At 38.0% G+C, this 12,681-nt stretch overlaps 1 protein-coding gene across 1 annotated transcript; it reads right to left on the bottom strand.

The window, feature by feature from the left end:
• Window positions 1-6,382: 6,382 nt before the first annotated feature.
• Window positions 6,383-12,530, bottom strand: LOC123547125 (uncharacterized). Its single transcript, XM_045333965.2, has 2 exons — window positions 12,448-12,530; window positions 6,383-8,663 (listed from the first exon to the last, which is right to left on the bottom strand). The coding sequence occupies exon 2, from the start codon at window positions 8,654-8,656 to the stop codon at window positions 6,908-6,910; it is 1,749 nt and encodes a 582-aa protein (XP_045189900.2). The 5' UTR covers window positions 8,657-8,663; window positions 12,448-12,530; the 3' UTR covers window positions 6,383-6,907.
• Between the last annotated feature and the right edge of the window lie 151 nt (window positions 12,531-12,681).

The following is a 12,681-nucleotide window of genomic DNA, read 5'->3' as shown; positions in this document are numbered from 1 at the left end:
TGTGTGAGGGGGAGGGGGGCGAGGAAGGGGCTTAACTTGGGATTTTCATGATGACATCTTAAAGTTGATATTTTGTTATTCTATGTTATTCTATTAGTATGTTACCATTTTATAAGTGCAGATGCGGCTAAACATTGCCGTTTTATACACATAGTGCGTGTTTTTCAACTAAAGAATGGCACCAGCTTAATCGGCAATGTGCATAGAGTGGGGTATTATGGGAAGGGGTATCCCAACTCCCCTCCTGAAAAACATAAGGATATGAAATGGTGGCTTCTAGTGCATTTTTGGATCCAAATCTTGAGTGCAACTTTGATGGGTATATTCCATCTCTCAGCGGGGGTGGGGGAGGGGCGGGGGGTTGGGCGGTGGGGTGGGCACGGGCCCTCTGGACCTGGTCCTTGGTCCGAGCGTGTCTACAATAATTGCCTTTTTTCATAAAATGAGCTCTTGACTTTCTGCATATGCCTTTTTCGACATCTTAGAATGTTACTTTATGATAGTAAAGAAATATCACTTGTCTACGGAATCCTCTTGGGGTCATTTATAATGTCGCCGTCGCGTTTGTGGGGTCGACACACGACACCGCGAAGTGACATAGCGACATTACGAAGTGACACCCGACAATCGCAAACGACGGCGACAATCCCAAACGACAATGCCGCGATTTCCACTTCGAAATGTCGCCTTTCAAAAGCACGATATATCGCGATGTCACTTCGCGTTGTCGAACGTCGTATCGCATTGTCACTATGTCACTTCGTAATGTCGAGATGTCACTTCTAAGAGAAAGCTGGTCCGACCCGGTGAGCCGTGAGAATTTCTCCAATGGTGTCATTGGACTCAGTGAAGGTAGTGCTTGGGTTTTCAGGACTGTAGTGACTGCTCTGACAAGTTCATATTTTGAGAATATTACCAGAATTTGACCTTGAACCCTAGCCGACCGGGTTCGAACCTGACGTGGCCTCTTTTCTTTAGGTACTGGCTTGCCCTTTGTAACAAGATATCATATATTAAAATCGGACATCAGGTTATGAAGATATGGCTCCTCAGACAAGGACCACCCCTCTATTTGATATATGAAGAAAAATGATACATTTTGAGACGGTCGACGAAATCGTCGGCGGTAGTATTATACAACTTGCATATCCGTTTAGACAGTGTTTGAATCTAATTTATAAAAGTTATTTCATTAATATATCTTGTGTTTGGAACATTCTACAATTATTTGAAGTTAATGAAAAACATGGACATTTTAGGTAGGGAAAAATACGGAAATACGAAATACAGCTTTTATCTTACCCTTTCACCGGTAGATGGATGACATGCGATACGACATTATGAAAATGTCGCTTCGTATTGTCGAATGTCACTTCGCATGTCGTGTATCGTTTGGAATTGTCGCTCGTCGACCCTCACCCAAACCCGCGACACGCGACACGCGACATACGATACGACATTTAGAAAATGTCGCTTTGCGTTGTCTAGCGTCGTTTGTGATTATCGCATGTCGTTTGATAATGTTGCCGTCGCGTCATTACGAAGTGACATAGCGACAATGCGATACGACGCTTGACAACGCGAAGTGACATCGCGATATATCGTGCTTTTGGAAGGCGTCATTTCAAAGTGGATATCGCGACATTGTCGTTTGGGATTGTCGCCGTCGTTTGCGATTTTCGGGTGTCACTTTGTATTGTCGCTATGTCACTTCGCGTTGTCGTGTGTCGACCCCACAAACGCGACGGCGACATTATAAATGGCCCCAGCAGGATTCCGTTGTTTCTCCATCAGTCACTTTCATTAACCTTACTTACAAAATTGTCTATGAAAATATGTTATTCGAGTGTTATCAGAAAAGATTAATTCTCTTAACCTGAACGTAGACATGCATTGAATGTATACTACAAACTAAGGTTAAACTTAATCCGAACCTCAGTATATTACACACTCTGCGTGCGTACTTACGATGATATGTTTAGAACATGCATTTATTTTCTTTAAGACTAAATTATCTCGTGCGCACAACATCTTATCTCGTGCGCACGACAATTTATTTCGAGCGCAAGACATCTTATCTCGTGGTCACGACATCTTATCTCGTGGTCACGACATCTTATCTCGTGGTCACGACATCTTATCCCGTGGTCACGACATCCTATCCCGTGTGCACACCATCTTATCTCGTGTGCACGACTTCTTATCTCGTGTGCACGACATCCTATCCCGAGCGCAAGATATCTTATCTCGTGCGCACGGCATCTTATCTCGAGCGCACGGCATCTTATCACGAACCAACGACGTATCTCAAGCGTAAGACATCTTATCTCGTGCGCACGACATTTCATCTCATGCGCACGGCATTTAAGCATTTGGAAATTGGCATGGCACATCGGCCTTCCAAGCATAGTTGTGTATATAGTTGAAACGTTACGGTTAAATGATTTTCCCCGAAGTCATGGCCTTAATTTGTGGCACTTCTAGATGATATATTTCCAGTGCAACCAACTTCCAACCGGTGGAAAATCTCTTGATTCAGAAAAGAGATCTGCCGGTGTAATGAAGTATTTCGACCCCCATAGAATAATGACCCCCCGGTCATTATTCTATAGAAAAAGTGACCCCCCGGTCATAGTATTATGACCTCCAGATCATAGTACTATGACTCCCCCACGTGAAGTAAACTGAACCTTACGAAGAATATTGACTCCCATAAAAAAACGACCCCGGTCATTTGGTCAAATTTAGTGATAACTCATGTATCTAAGGCCTAATTGCTGCATTTTATGCCCCCACCCGGGGGAGGGTGGGGGTGGGGGCATATAGATTTGCCCTTGTCCGTCCATCCGTCCGTCCTTCCGTTTGACCATTAGCCCCAGATACCATCACTTGACACAGAAATCAGAGCATTCCGCAACGGGAAAAGGGATTCTATTTCTAGACGCTGTATCTTGGTGTATACATATACATTTTTTTTCAGGAAAATAACAAGTCACAATACGTTCACAAAACACACCAGTGTCAATAATCCCTGCAAACTTCGGTATGAAGTAATTCTTCAGAAGAAAACTGCACAAGAAACTGCTAGCATAGAACTTAGTATTAATAGAAGTTGCAATACTTAGCAGTGGCAGTAAAGTACGGTCGCGGCAACAATAGAAAGTAGTAGTAGTAATAGTAGTAGTAGTAGTAGTAGTAGTAGTAGTAGTAGTTGTGGTAGTGGCAGTGGTAGTGGCAGTTGCAGTATCAGCAGCAGCAGCAGCAGTAGCAGCAGAGGAATAAGCGACAGCAACAACAGCAGCAGGAGAAGAAGAGGTAGATGTACAAGACGTATTAGTGGAAGCAGGTATAGTAGTATCAGTAGTAGCAGTTGTAGTAGTAGCAGTAGAAGTAGTAGCAGTAGTAGTAGAAGAAGAAGTACATGTAGTAATAGCAATAGAAGTAGCGGCACCAGTAGTAGTAGTACAATCAAAATGTTAACTATTGGCCTTGGAGGGTATTAGAGTTGTAGATCTAGTAAAATTGTCCGTTAGGTTTGGTGGGGATCACTTTTTAATAGATATTATCGTCGAAAGTCTTTTTAGGAGCCGGTGTTTTACACGGAAAGAGTAACTTTTTTAAATAGAATAATGTCCGGGAATCGATATTGTACGAGAGTTCGAATGTAGTAATTTCGGCAGTGAGTATTTTACATGGAAGGGGTCACTTTTTCTATAGAATAATAACCGGGGTCGTTATTCTATGAGATTCGAAGGGAGTCATCTTTAAGGAGTCAGTATTTTACTTGGAGGGGTCAGTTTTTCTATAGAATAATGACCGGGGGTCGTTATTCTATAGAGTTTTCAAAGGGAGTCAGTTTTTTATAAGGGGAGTCAATATTTTACAGGAAAGGAGTCACATTTTCTATAGAATAATGACCGGGGGGTCGTTATTCTATGGGGGTCGAAATACTTCATTACACCGGCACTTGCATTTAATTTAGTTTCATTAGTTATACAGTATTCACATCCGTGCAGTCAGATAAAGGTCTGCACTGTTCGCTAAGCAGTCAGTATCTTTTTGGAAAGCACCCCTTTTAACATTTAAAGGTACTGCTCAAATTGAAAAATGGACAAGTTCTTTGTAGAAATTTAGCATTTGGGGTTAAAACGAGCTAAAGATTGAAGTGCTAGTCCCTGTCTAAGCTAGTAATTCAAATTCACTAGAAAAGTGAAATATTTAAGCGAAGTGATTAAGCCATTTAACTTCAGGAACGCTAAAACTTGTATTCAATAACGTTTGTAAATTATTATTAAAGGTTGGGGAAGGAAATTGTCAAGTGGATAAATTTATTTCACAGGAAAGGGAAGTTATCTTGAGTATGTGAAAGTATGTGTATCTCGAAACAAAGATGCATACTGCGAAATATAAAATGTTAGCAATAAAATGGTTTCAGTTTACAGTTGAACCCGACTAAGTGACCACTTGAAAGAAGCAGTCACGTACCTTTAGCATTCAATCAGCCAACCTCCCAATTAATTTGTTCTAATTTTAGCTTGTCTTAAACAGCCACCTGCCTTTAGCAAGCACAATGTGTCACTCTCTTTTCTGGCTGCTTAATGCCAGTTTTACTGTATTCCCTTCCTCCCTGTTTTTTTTTGTTTTGTTTAGATGTTAATACTCTGAAGTCGTTGATTTACTATGGATTTTATAGCTTTTTCGTGTAATGGGAAGGGGATGAGAAAATATCTGCGTATGAAGGGAGATGCTTCTACTCAGAGGTATTGGTAAATGAGATTACATTTGTATTATAGTTCTGTTTAATATCCAGTTCTGCAGCACGAAATCCAAGTCGAGACAGCTTCATTTGTAGTTCTGATCTTTGTTCTGATTTGATGTATTCATTATATTGTTGTATCAGATATTTCTGAATGACAGGGGCTTCTTAAGGTCTCTGACCTGCAATCTTTTACCCCTCACCGACGTGGGTTCGAGCCTCACTCGGGGCCAAAAAATTTTCATGTGAGGAAGCCAGCTGGCTTAAAGGTCCGTGGTTCTATCCAGGTTCCCACTCATGATGAAATTATACACGAAGGGGCGCATGGGGTCTTCATTCACCAGCAAAGCTGGAAAGTCTCCATATGACTTATCAACAAAACAAAACAGAAAATTTCTACATGGCCAAAATGTGGCTAAATTTACAAACAGTCTAATTACGTGAGGTATAATGTTCACGTTAGCTGTAAACATTATGTTTAAACATAGCAAGATTAATTTAAACGAAGTAATTAAAGACTTTAACTTAATTAAGAAATAATAAATATGTGCCTACGCACTCGTGATTTAATTATTACGCATCCGAACTCCTGCCCATATTTTATTAACTGATAAAATTATTGGAACATATTTATTATTTCGATTCTAACCACGCAAATTCTTCGCATTTAACAGCACTATATTTTAGCTCGATATGTCATTCGGCTGGCCATATGCTATTATAAAAACCTCCCCACGAATGGAAAGCGTTGCATAAAACGGAATTTTCCGATATTCAGCAAATTTTAATTAAAGTATTAAGTAGTTACTGGTGTAAAAATGTTATTTTCAATAACGTTTAAGGTCGGATATAGAGATCAGAAGTAAATATTTCATTCAAAGTTTATATATGCAGTTTCTAAAAATAGTGCACGTCACCTATATGTCAGAAGGCACTGAAACATTCACGCCAGAACATTGCGGCGGCACATAAACACGTAAACACTTGAGTCTGGAAGATTGGAACATGAATATTATAATTTATTTACTGTCAAAGTAGAATCTAGTTGACATTTGTGGTGCCTACAACGCAGAAATTGTAAACTACACACACGACCAGACATAGATGCACTGGTGTTGAAGTTGAAACTTATCGGGCTGAAACATTTTCTTACGGTAAAAATATAAACAAATAAATTCATCAGTTAGAAAATTAATTGTTTGTTTAAGAAAATTTGATGTACTTTTTATTACTACTACATAGCACTGATAAAGGCGAGTATTTAGTCGGTATATAACAGAAGCAGAATAGAATCTCACAATCGTGTTACAATCGTAGGGTGGAATGGAAGAGCTATATTTTATCGTAGATTCATGTATAGGCGATTTCGCTATATGTTTATATAGCAACTGCTGCGGATCGTGTTAGAATGGTATATAATTACTTGTTGACAGTCAATGAATGTTTGATGTTTTATTTCAGGTCTGATTTGTTTCTGTGTTGGTTTCTCGATATTTCTCAGCAAGATGGGAAGCCGTGGCAAAATTACAATTGACTTCTCGTCATGAAACTCATTTTACTTGTTATGCGGTATTTGTTTCAAAAGTTTAAACTAACTGACAAACCTATAAAACGATCCACTCGGGAGAGTTTAAAGTTAGTCTTTATTTTGAGGTGGTCTTAGTTCACAGGTTATAGTTAACTGCAGATATCAGGATCAGAAATCTCGATTCATAGGTGGTCTTTAACATATTTATTTAACATTGAATGTAATGAAAGTTCTTACAATCTTTTGTTAAATAGGCTATATAACTGCTTCTTGGATTTTCTGACCTGTACTCATGACAGGATTTTTTGGGTTATGAAGCCGCGACCTGTGGGAAAGAAATCAGATTCTCAACCGCACCTCTACTGGCGAAAATCTTGCATTTGTGTTCATTTAGTAAAAGATATTTGGATCTTATGCTGAAACAGACAGATATCCTCTTTGAATTACAATATCTAAATCTTTCCCCAATTTTTCTATTGAAAAAAAAAAGAATATGCTCATTTTTTTTTTAACAAACAACGGCTTGAAAGTTTGAAAGCTACAAGAGCTTTTGCATTAGTGTTGGCCTTGGTATCGTGTAGACATCATGTTAGACACCTTGTAAACGATGAGTTTTCTTCTAGTTATGACAGCTTGAAGACCTGAACAAATTTGTCATCTTTGTCCTGTTCAGTAAGACAGCTGAAGTAGAGTTTACTTGTTTCAGCACACCAACAGACAAAGCGGGGACTATTGAGGCCCCTCAACACAACATTTCCTGTGGAACAGTCACCTGCTATCTCTTCTATAACGTTTCTGCCATAGTCACACACAAAAACAGAACCATCATCTGACAGTGCCATACCATAAGGTCTAGCCATACCACCATAACTACCAATCACCTCACCCTGCCAGTTTAACCTTGTAATTGTTCTCATTACCGAGTCAGATACATAGACAGAATGAGTGTTAGTGGTAAGATATTCTGGTTTCATTAAAATATCTTCTCTCCTGACTGTTGTCAGTATAGTACCATTGGTATCAAGAATTAGGAGTTTTGCAGGGTCAATAAATGACACAGCAAGTTTCCCCTGACAGCAACTTATACCATGACATTTTCCATCAACCTTGAAAATTTGTTTCTCCTTGAGTTTGTTTGAGGTGACTGATATGAACTGAATATTTTGTTTTTCAGGAAGTGTGACAGCAAGCTCTGTACTAGTAACTGAGGTGACATCCCTGGGCTCAGTATCTAGTTGTAACTGATCAGTAACTGTGTGACTGCAGGTATCCACTATTTTAACAGCACAGTTGTACCAGTCAGTGATGATAAGAAGATCAGGAAAAAGGAAAATCATTCCTGTTATCCCACATCTGACTTTATCTTTTGATGTCTTTACACAGATTTTACCCTGTTGTGAAGTTTGTCTGGATTTTATATTAACAGTTTGAGGTGGACTTTGTTGTTTTAATGATTTCTCTGTGATTGTACCCAGTGACCTTTCCTTGTCAAATAGGGTTGATATTGCTTTGTTTGGTTTAAAGATGTACTCTTTGATATCACATGCTGCTAGTTGGTGGACACATTTCTCATAATCTTTGATCATTTGCTCGGCTAATTTCAGCTCCATGAAAAGTTTGTCTGCTTGTTTGGTTGTGTTGAGATGTTTAATGGAGTCAGATGATGTCTTCAGAGATTTTGTTACATCATCACAAATTGTTTCTACTGTCTTCAGGTTCTTGTCTTTTTCTTGTTGGATTGTCTTTGCTGCATCTTCTGCTTGTCTTTCTAATTCATCTAGTCTTTGATTTATTTCTTTCCGAAACTTATTTATATCAGCCAGTACATCTGCCAAAGAATTGTTGAACTTTGCTGTAATGCTTTTAACATCTTTTGAAATCTTGTGATATTGCTCAGAAATGGTATCAATAGCTTTCAAGATATCTTGATGTTCTTTGCTGTTTATGACCTGGTCAGAAATATCAGGAATGTAGTTGACTTTGCAAGATGTGCCTATGTGTTCAAGGGTAACACATACACTGCAGAGTAGTGCTTCATGGTTCTGACAGTAGAACTTGATAATTTCTCTCATGTGCCTAGGGCAAGGTTTAGTAAGGCTGTCAGGCCGGCTTGGACGAATAGAGGCTGAAGACATAGTTTGTGGCATGTTGTTATCATCTAGAAGAGTATGGTGCCTTGAAAGGGTATGTCTCTTGTGAGCCGTCAAACAAATGTCGCACAAGTGCTCCCTGCAGTCAACACAGTAGCCATGGGCAGGGAGTCTAGGACCATCACGGTCACAAGGCTGACAATACACTTGAATGGTTTCATCAGAGCCCATTGTTGACGATGATGAAAATGTTTTGGGCGTCTTTTTGCCTGGGACAGCCATGTCTGAACTTAAAAGTAAAATAAACATGTTCCATTTTAATCATTTCAATACTTCATAGCTGTAGGTCCACTAGCTTTGGTAATAATCACCGTAGACAAATTTGACTATACATTTATAGACCTCTTTCAAGGGACTGGCGTCCAGATTTTGGCTAAAATGATTTTTCTTTAAAAACTGAAGTTTGGTAATTTTAGGAGCATCAGATCATGAGTCTTTGTTGCTAAACTATTAAAAAAGCTAAATCAAGAAGAAGAAGAAGAAGAAAAAAAAAACATGTCTGAGTCAGGAATTTAATACGAGTTGCCTTGGCAATAAAACTTCCCTACCATCTTGACCAATATGCCACGGAGGAATTCGTACTTATCAGTCGTTTATATGAAGCTCTATAACTAAGGCACTAAGGCACTTTACCTTTGGTACCCTGTGATAAATGCTTTTCATTTTTGAATGAAAAAAAAATAGTAAAACACCTAATTCTCCTGTGTTTCTATCATATATAATCTGTCAGTAACTAAGCTTTAAAGACTTCATAAGAAATATAGCAATAATTTCCTAATATCTTTTTTCTTTTTTTCCTTGTATTCATACGTTCTGGTCCTTCTGGAGGTCAGTCACTTAAACATTACATACAAAGGTTAACCACACTTACAGCCAAAGGTCTAACAAGTGTTGCAGAGATCGTTAATTATATCTGTGGTGCCAATTTCCAAAGCCCAGAGTTTTGTAGTCAATGTCCTAAAGTTTTGAACAAATGAAATTGTTTAAATAACTTGCTAGTAAAACATGTTAAAGGAACGTGGACAGTAATTTGTTCCAAAATTACTCTGTTATGTAGTATGAAAACAGTGCAAACAAATGAACCCTAAGTATTCTGATTTCAACCTTTACCCTGCCAAATTTCTAAAATAGGCTGGTCCATCATTGATTCTGTGTAGTACCATTTATTATTTAAAGGGGTGTTCACCGAAAATTTACTGACTGAATAGCGAACAGTGCAGATCATGATCAGGCTGCATGGATGTGTAGGCTGATCTTGGTCTACAAGAGTCGCAAAAGGCAGAATCACTTGTGGCCAGGAGGCTTAAGGTTAACGAATTATCTGTACCCTTGCAAACAAAGTAAGGATGGGTATAAAGGAAACATCTGACAGTTGGCTGGTTAATTAAAATAAATTTGCAGGAATAACTTTCTTACTTTTAAAGGGATTCCAAAAATACTACAGTAGTTAATACAAAATAAAGATTAGATGTGACTTTTTAGCTTAATTGACAAAGTATATGTCAGGAAAGTTATCCTGCTAACCCATGTGGCGGCATCCACATCTGAGTCCAAATACCTGATTAACGTTTTGATGTACTTTCACTTTATCTCTATTATTACAATTATATTCAATTCTAGGCAGCATTTCTTTATAATTTTTCATTCTTTCTCTTTTAATTTCTTGATGGTTTTGATTCAAACTAAAAGTAGTGCCACATCACGCACATCATATAACCCATTAATCACTCCCGTGATAGCTCTAGTTTCCCCAGATATGCTGTATTTCTCTATCCAGCATCTAAATAGTCTAGCCTGCCTTCTCCTCTCACATAATTTGTTATTCAGGATTGGTACAAGCATTGTAGAGTTACTTGCCAATAGACATAGACAAAATGTGTAAGCTGACACAAATTTGTAAATAAAATTGACATTAGTAGCACTTATGCATTTGTGATGCAAACTGGTTTCACAATTTTAGATGGATTCCAATAATGCTTTGTACACACGATAACCATAAAGTGTACATCTATGTAATTAATTAGTTCACCTGAACACAAAGTGCTAAAAGAAATTGTAATCGCCTTCTGTCCTGATCTTCTTGAAACTTTGTCAGAACTTTGGTCTTTGTAACTGCGACCGTTTCAAAGGTCAAATTATAGAAAACCTCGTTTACATGCAACATTTTTTATGATTTACATAAAAACATGTTCAGAATATTTGTCTTAAGTAAGTTTTTGGTCAAGTTGAACAGTGGGTTATTTTGCGTAAACAACTAGATCAGACAAGTGACTCAAAACCTTCACCATACCCTAGACAAGTGACTCAAAGCCTTCACCATACCCTAGACAAGTGACTCAAAGCCTTCACCATACCCTGTTTCTTACATTGTCATAAAATAAAACTGTTGCTCAAGTCTTAAGCTTAAACTTTGATCACTTGAACCTTGCCCTTGTTTAATTGGTATTTAATTATAAAGCATTGTTTTGTATTACATACCAGTAGAGAAACTTCCTGTTCTTCAAAGTTCATAATCCTCTTACTATTGATTATAATCATATCAGTTTACTTCCTTGTCATGTGACAGATTTACAATGTTATCTGCAGACTTCAGAGCAACAGCAATTTAGGTCATTGCAGTTAAGCAACAGTGGTTTAGGGCATTCATTGTAACAACAGTCGTAAAGGTTATTTCATTTTAGTAACAGTGGTTAAGGGCATTTCATTTTATCAACAGTGGTATATAGGAGATTGGAATTGAACAAGTGTTGTTTTGCTTATTTCTGTTAAGCAAAAAGGGTTAATGTTATTTCAGTTAAGCAACAGGGGCTTAGGTTATTTTAGCTAAGCAATAATGGTTTAGGTTACTTCACATAAGCTACAGTGGTTTAGGTTATTTCAGATAAGCAACAGTGGTTTAGGTTATTCAGTTAAACAACAGTGGTTTAGATTATTCAGTTAAACAACAGTGGTTTAGATTATTAATCCCCTATTGGCTGAAAACCAGTTTCGAGGACTAAAGGATTACGCCTTTTCGTCCGTCTGTCATTCCGAGCTTACATTTACATACTTAGGTGGCTATAGGAACAATAGGTAACTGTACTTTTTATACGCCCGTCTGAAAGACGGGTCGTATTATTGGAAAGCCCCTGGCGGGCCGGAAGGCGGACTTCCTCCATGGACTTTGTCCGTAGCATAGCTTCTTCATGCATGGAGGAATTTTGATGTAACTTGGCACAAATGTTCACCGTCATGAGTCGGAGTTTCATTCGCAAGAACAAGGTCCCCAAGTCTAAGGTCAAGGTCACATGTAGAGGCCAAAGATCAGATACAAGAATGACATTGTCTAGAGCATTTATTCTTTAAGCATGGAGGGATTTTGATGTAACTTGGTACTCATGTTCACCCCAATGAGACGGATTGTCATGCGCAAGAACCAGGCCACTAGTTTTAGAATTACTTTCCCTTGTTGTTTATATAAATAGCTTATATTATAACTTTTTTATTACTGGCCGTAGGAAAAATCGAGACCACTTTTCTGTGGTACAACATGCATGTTATATCCAATTTTTAGGTGCGTTTTGACCATCGTTACATTGTAAGGACTTTTGTGTGGACTTAGAGTTTTTAAAGATTATCTTCGCTTGATGTTTACTATAAATAACTTACATTGCAACTTTTTTTTATAATTGACCGTAGGGAAAAAAACAAGACCACTTTTCTGTGGTACAATATAGATATTACTTTCAAAGTTTGATCTCGGAGCTAGAGGTCTGGGTCTTGTGCATGACACGTAGTCTCATTATTGTGAACATTTATGCCAAGATATTTCAAATCACTTGCTCCTCATCGATGTAGGTTCGAGCCCCACTCGGGGCGTTGTGTTCTTCATGTGAGAAAGCCATTCAGCTGGCTTACGGAAGGTCGGTGGTTCTACCCAGGTGTTCGCTCGTGATGAAATAATGCACGGAGGGGCACCTGGGGTTTTTCTTAGTTAGTAAACCAATAATAAATAAATGTTTTAAGTTACATACCAGAAGAGAATTTATTTGATGTTTTTCATAAATATTTCCCTCTGTATTGGTGACAATATTGTCATTGTTTTCTTCCTTGTCATGTGACTGTGATTAAACAAGTTTAAGAAATTATTTTTTCGAAATAATTTCTACAGATTAAGATTTTGACTTGATCAGTTTATAACTTTTTTAAAGGATTGAAAAATATTATATAAGGGTTTAAAGACATGAAGTAAGCCTATTAAGATTTAC

This window comes from Mercenaria mercenaria, chromosome 8 (genome assembly GCF_021730395.1).
Source record: "Mercenaria mercenaria strain notata chromosome 8, MADL_Memer_1, whole genome shotgun sequence".
In the NCBI taxonomy this organism is placed as follows: domain Eukaryota; kingdom Metazoa; phylum Mollusca; class Bivalvia; order Venerida; family Veneridae; genus Mercenaria; species Mercenaria mercenaria.
Note: the sequence above shows the minus strand (reverse complement) of the source record. Positions and strands in the feature narration are given on the sequence as shown.

What these genes read in the sequence shown, in the direction of transcription:
- LOC123547125 (XM_045333965.2), bottom strand. Translation starts at nt 8,656, where the DNA reads ATGGCTGTCCCAGGCAAAAAGACGCCCAAAACATTTTCATCATCGTCA.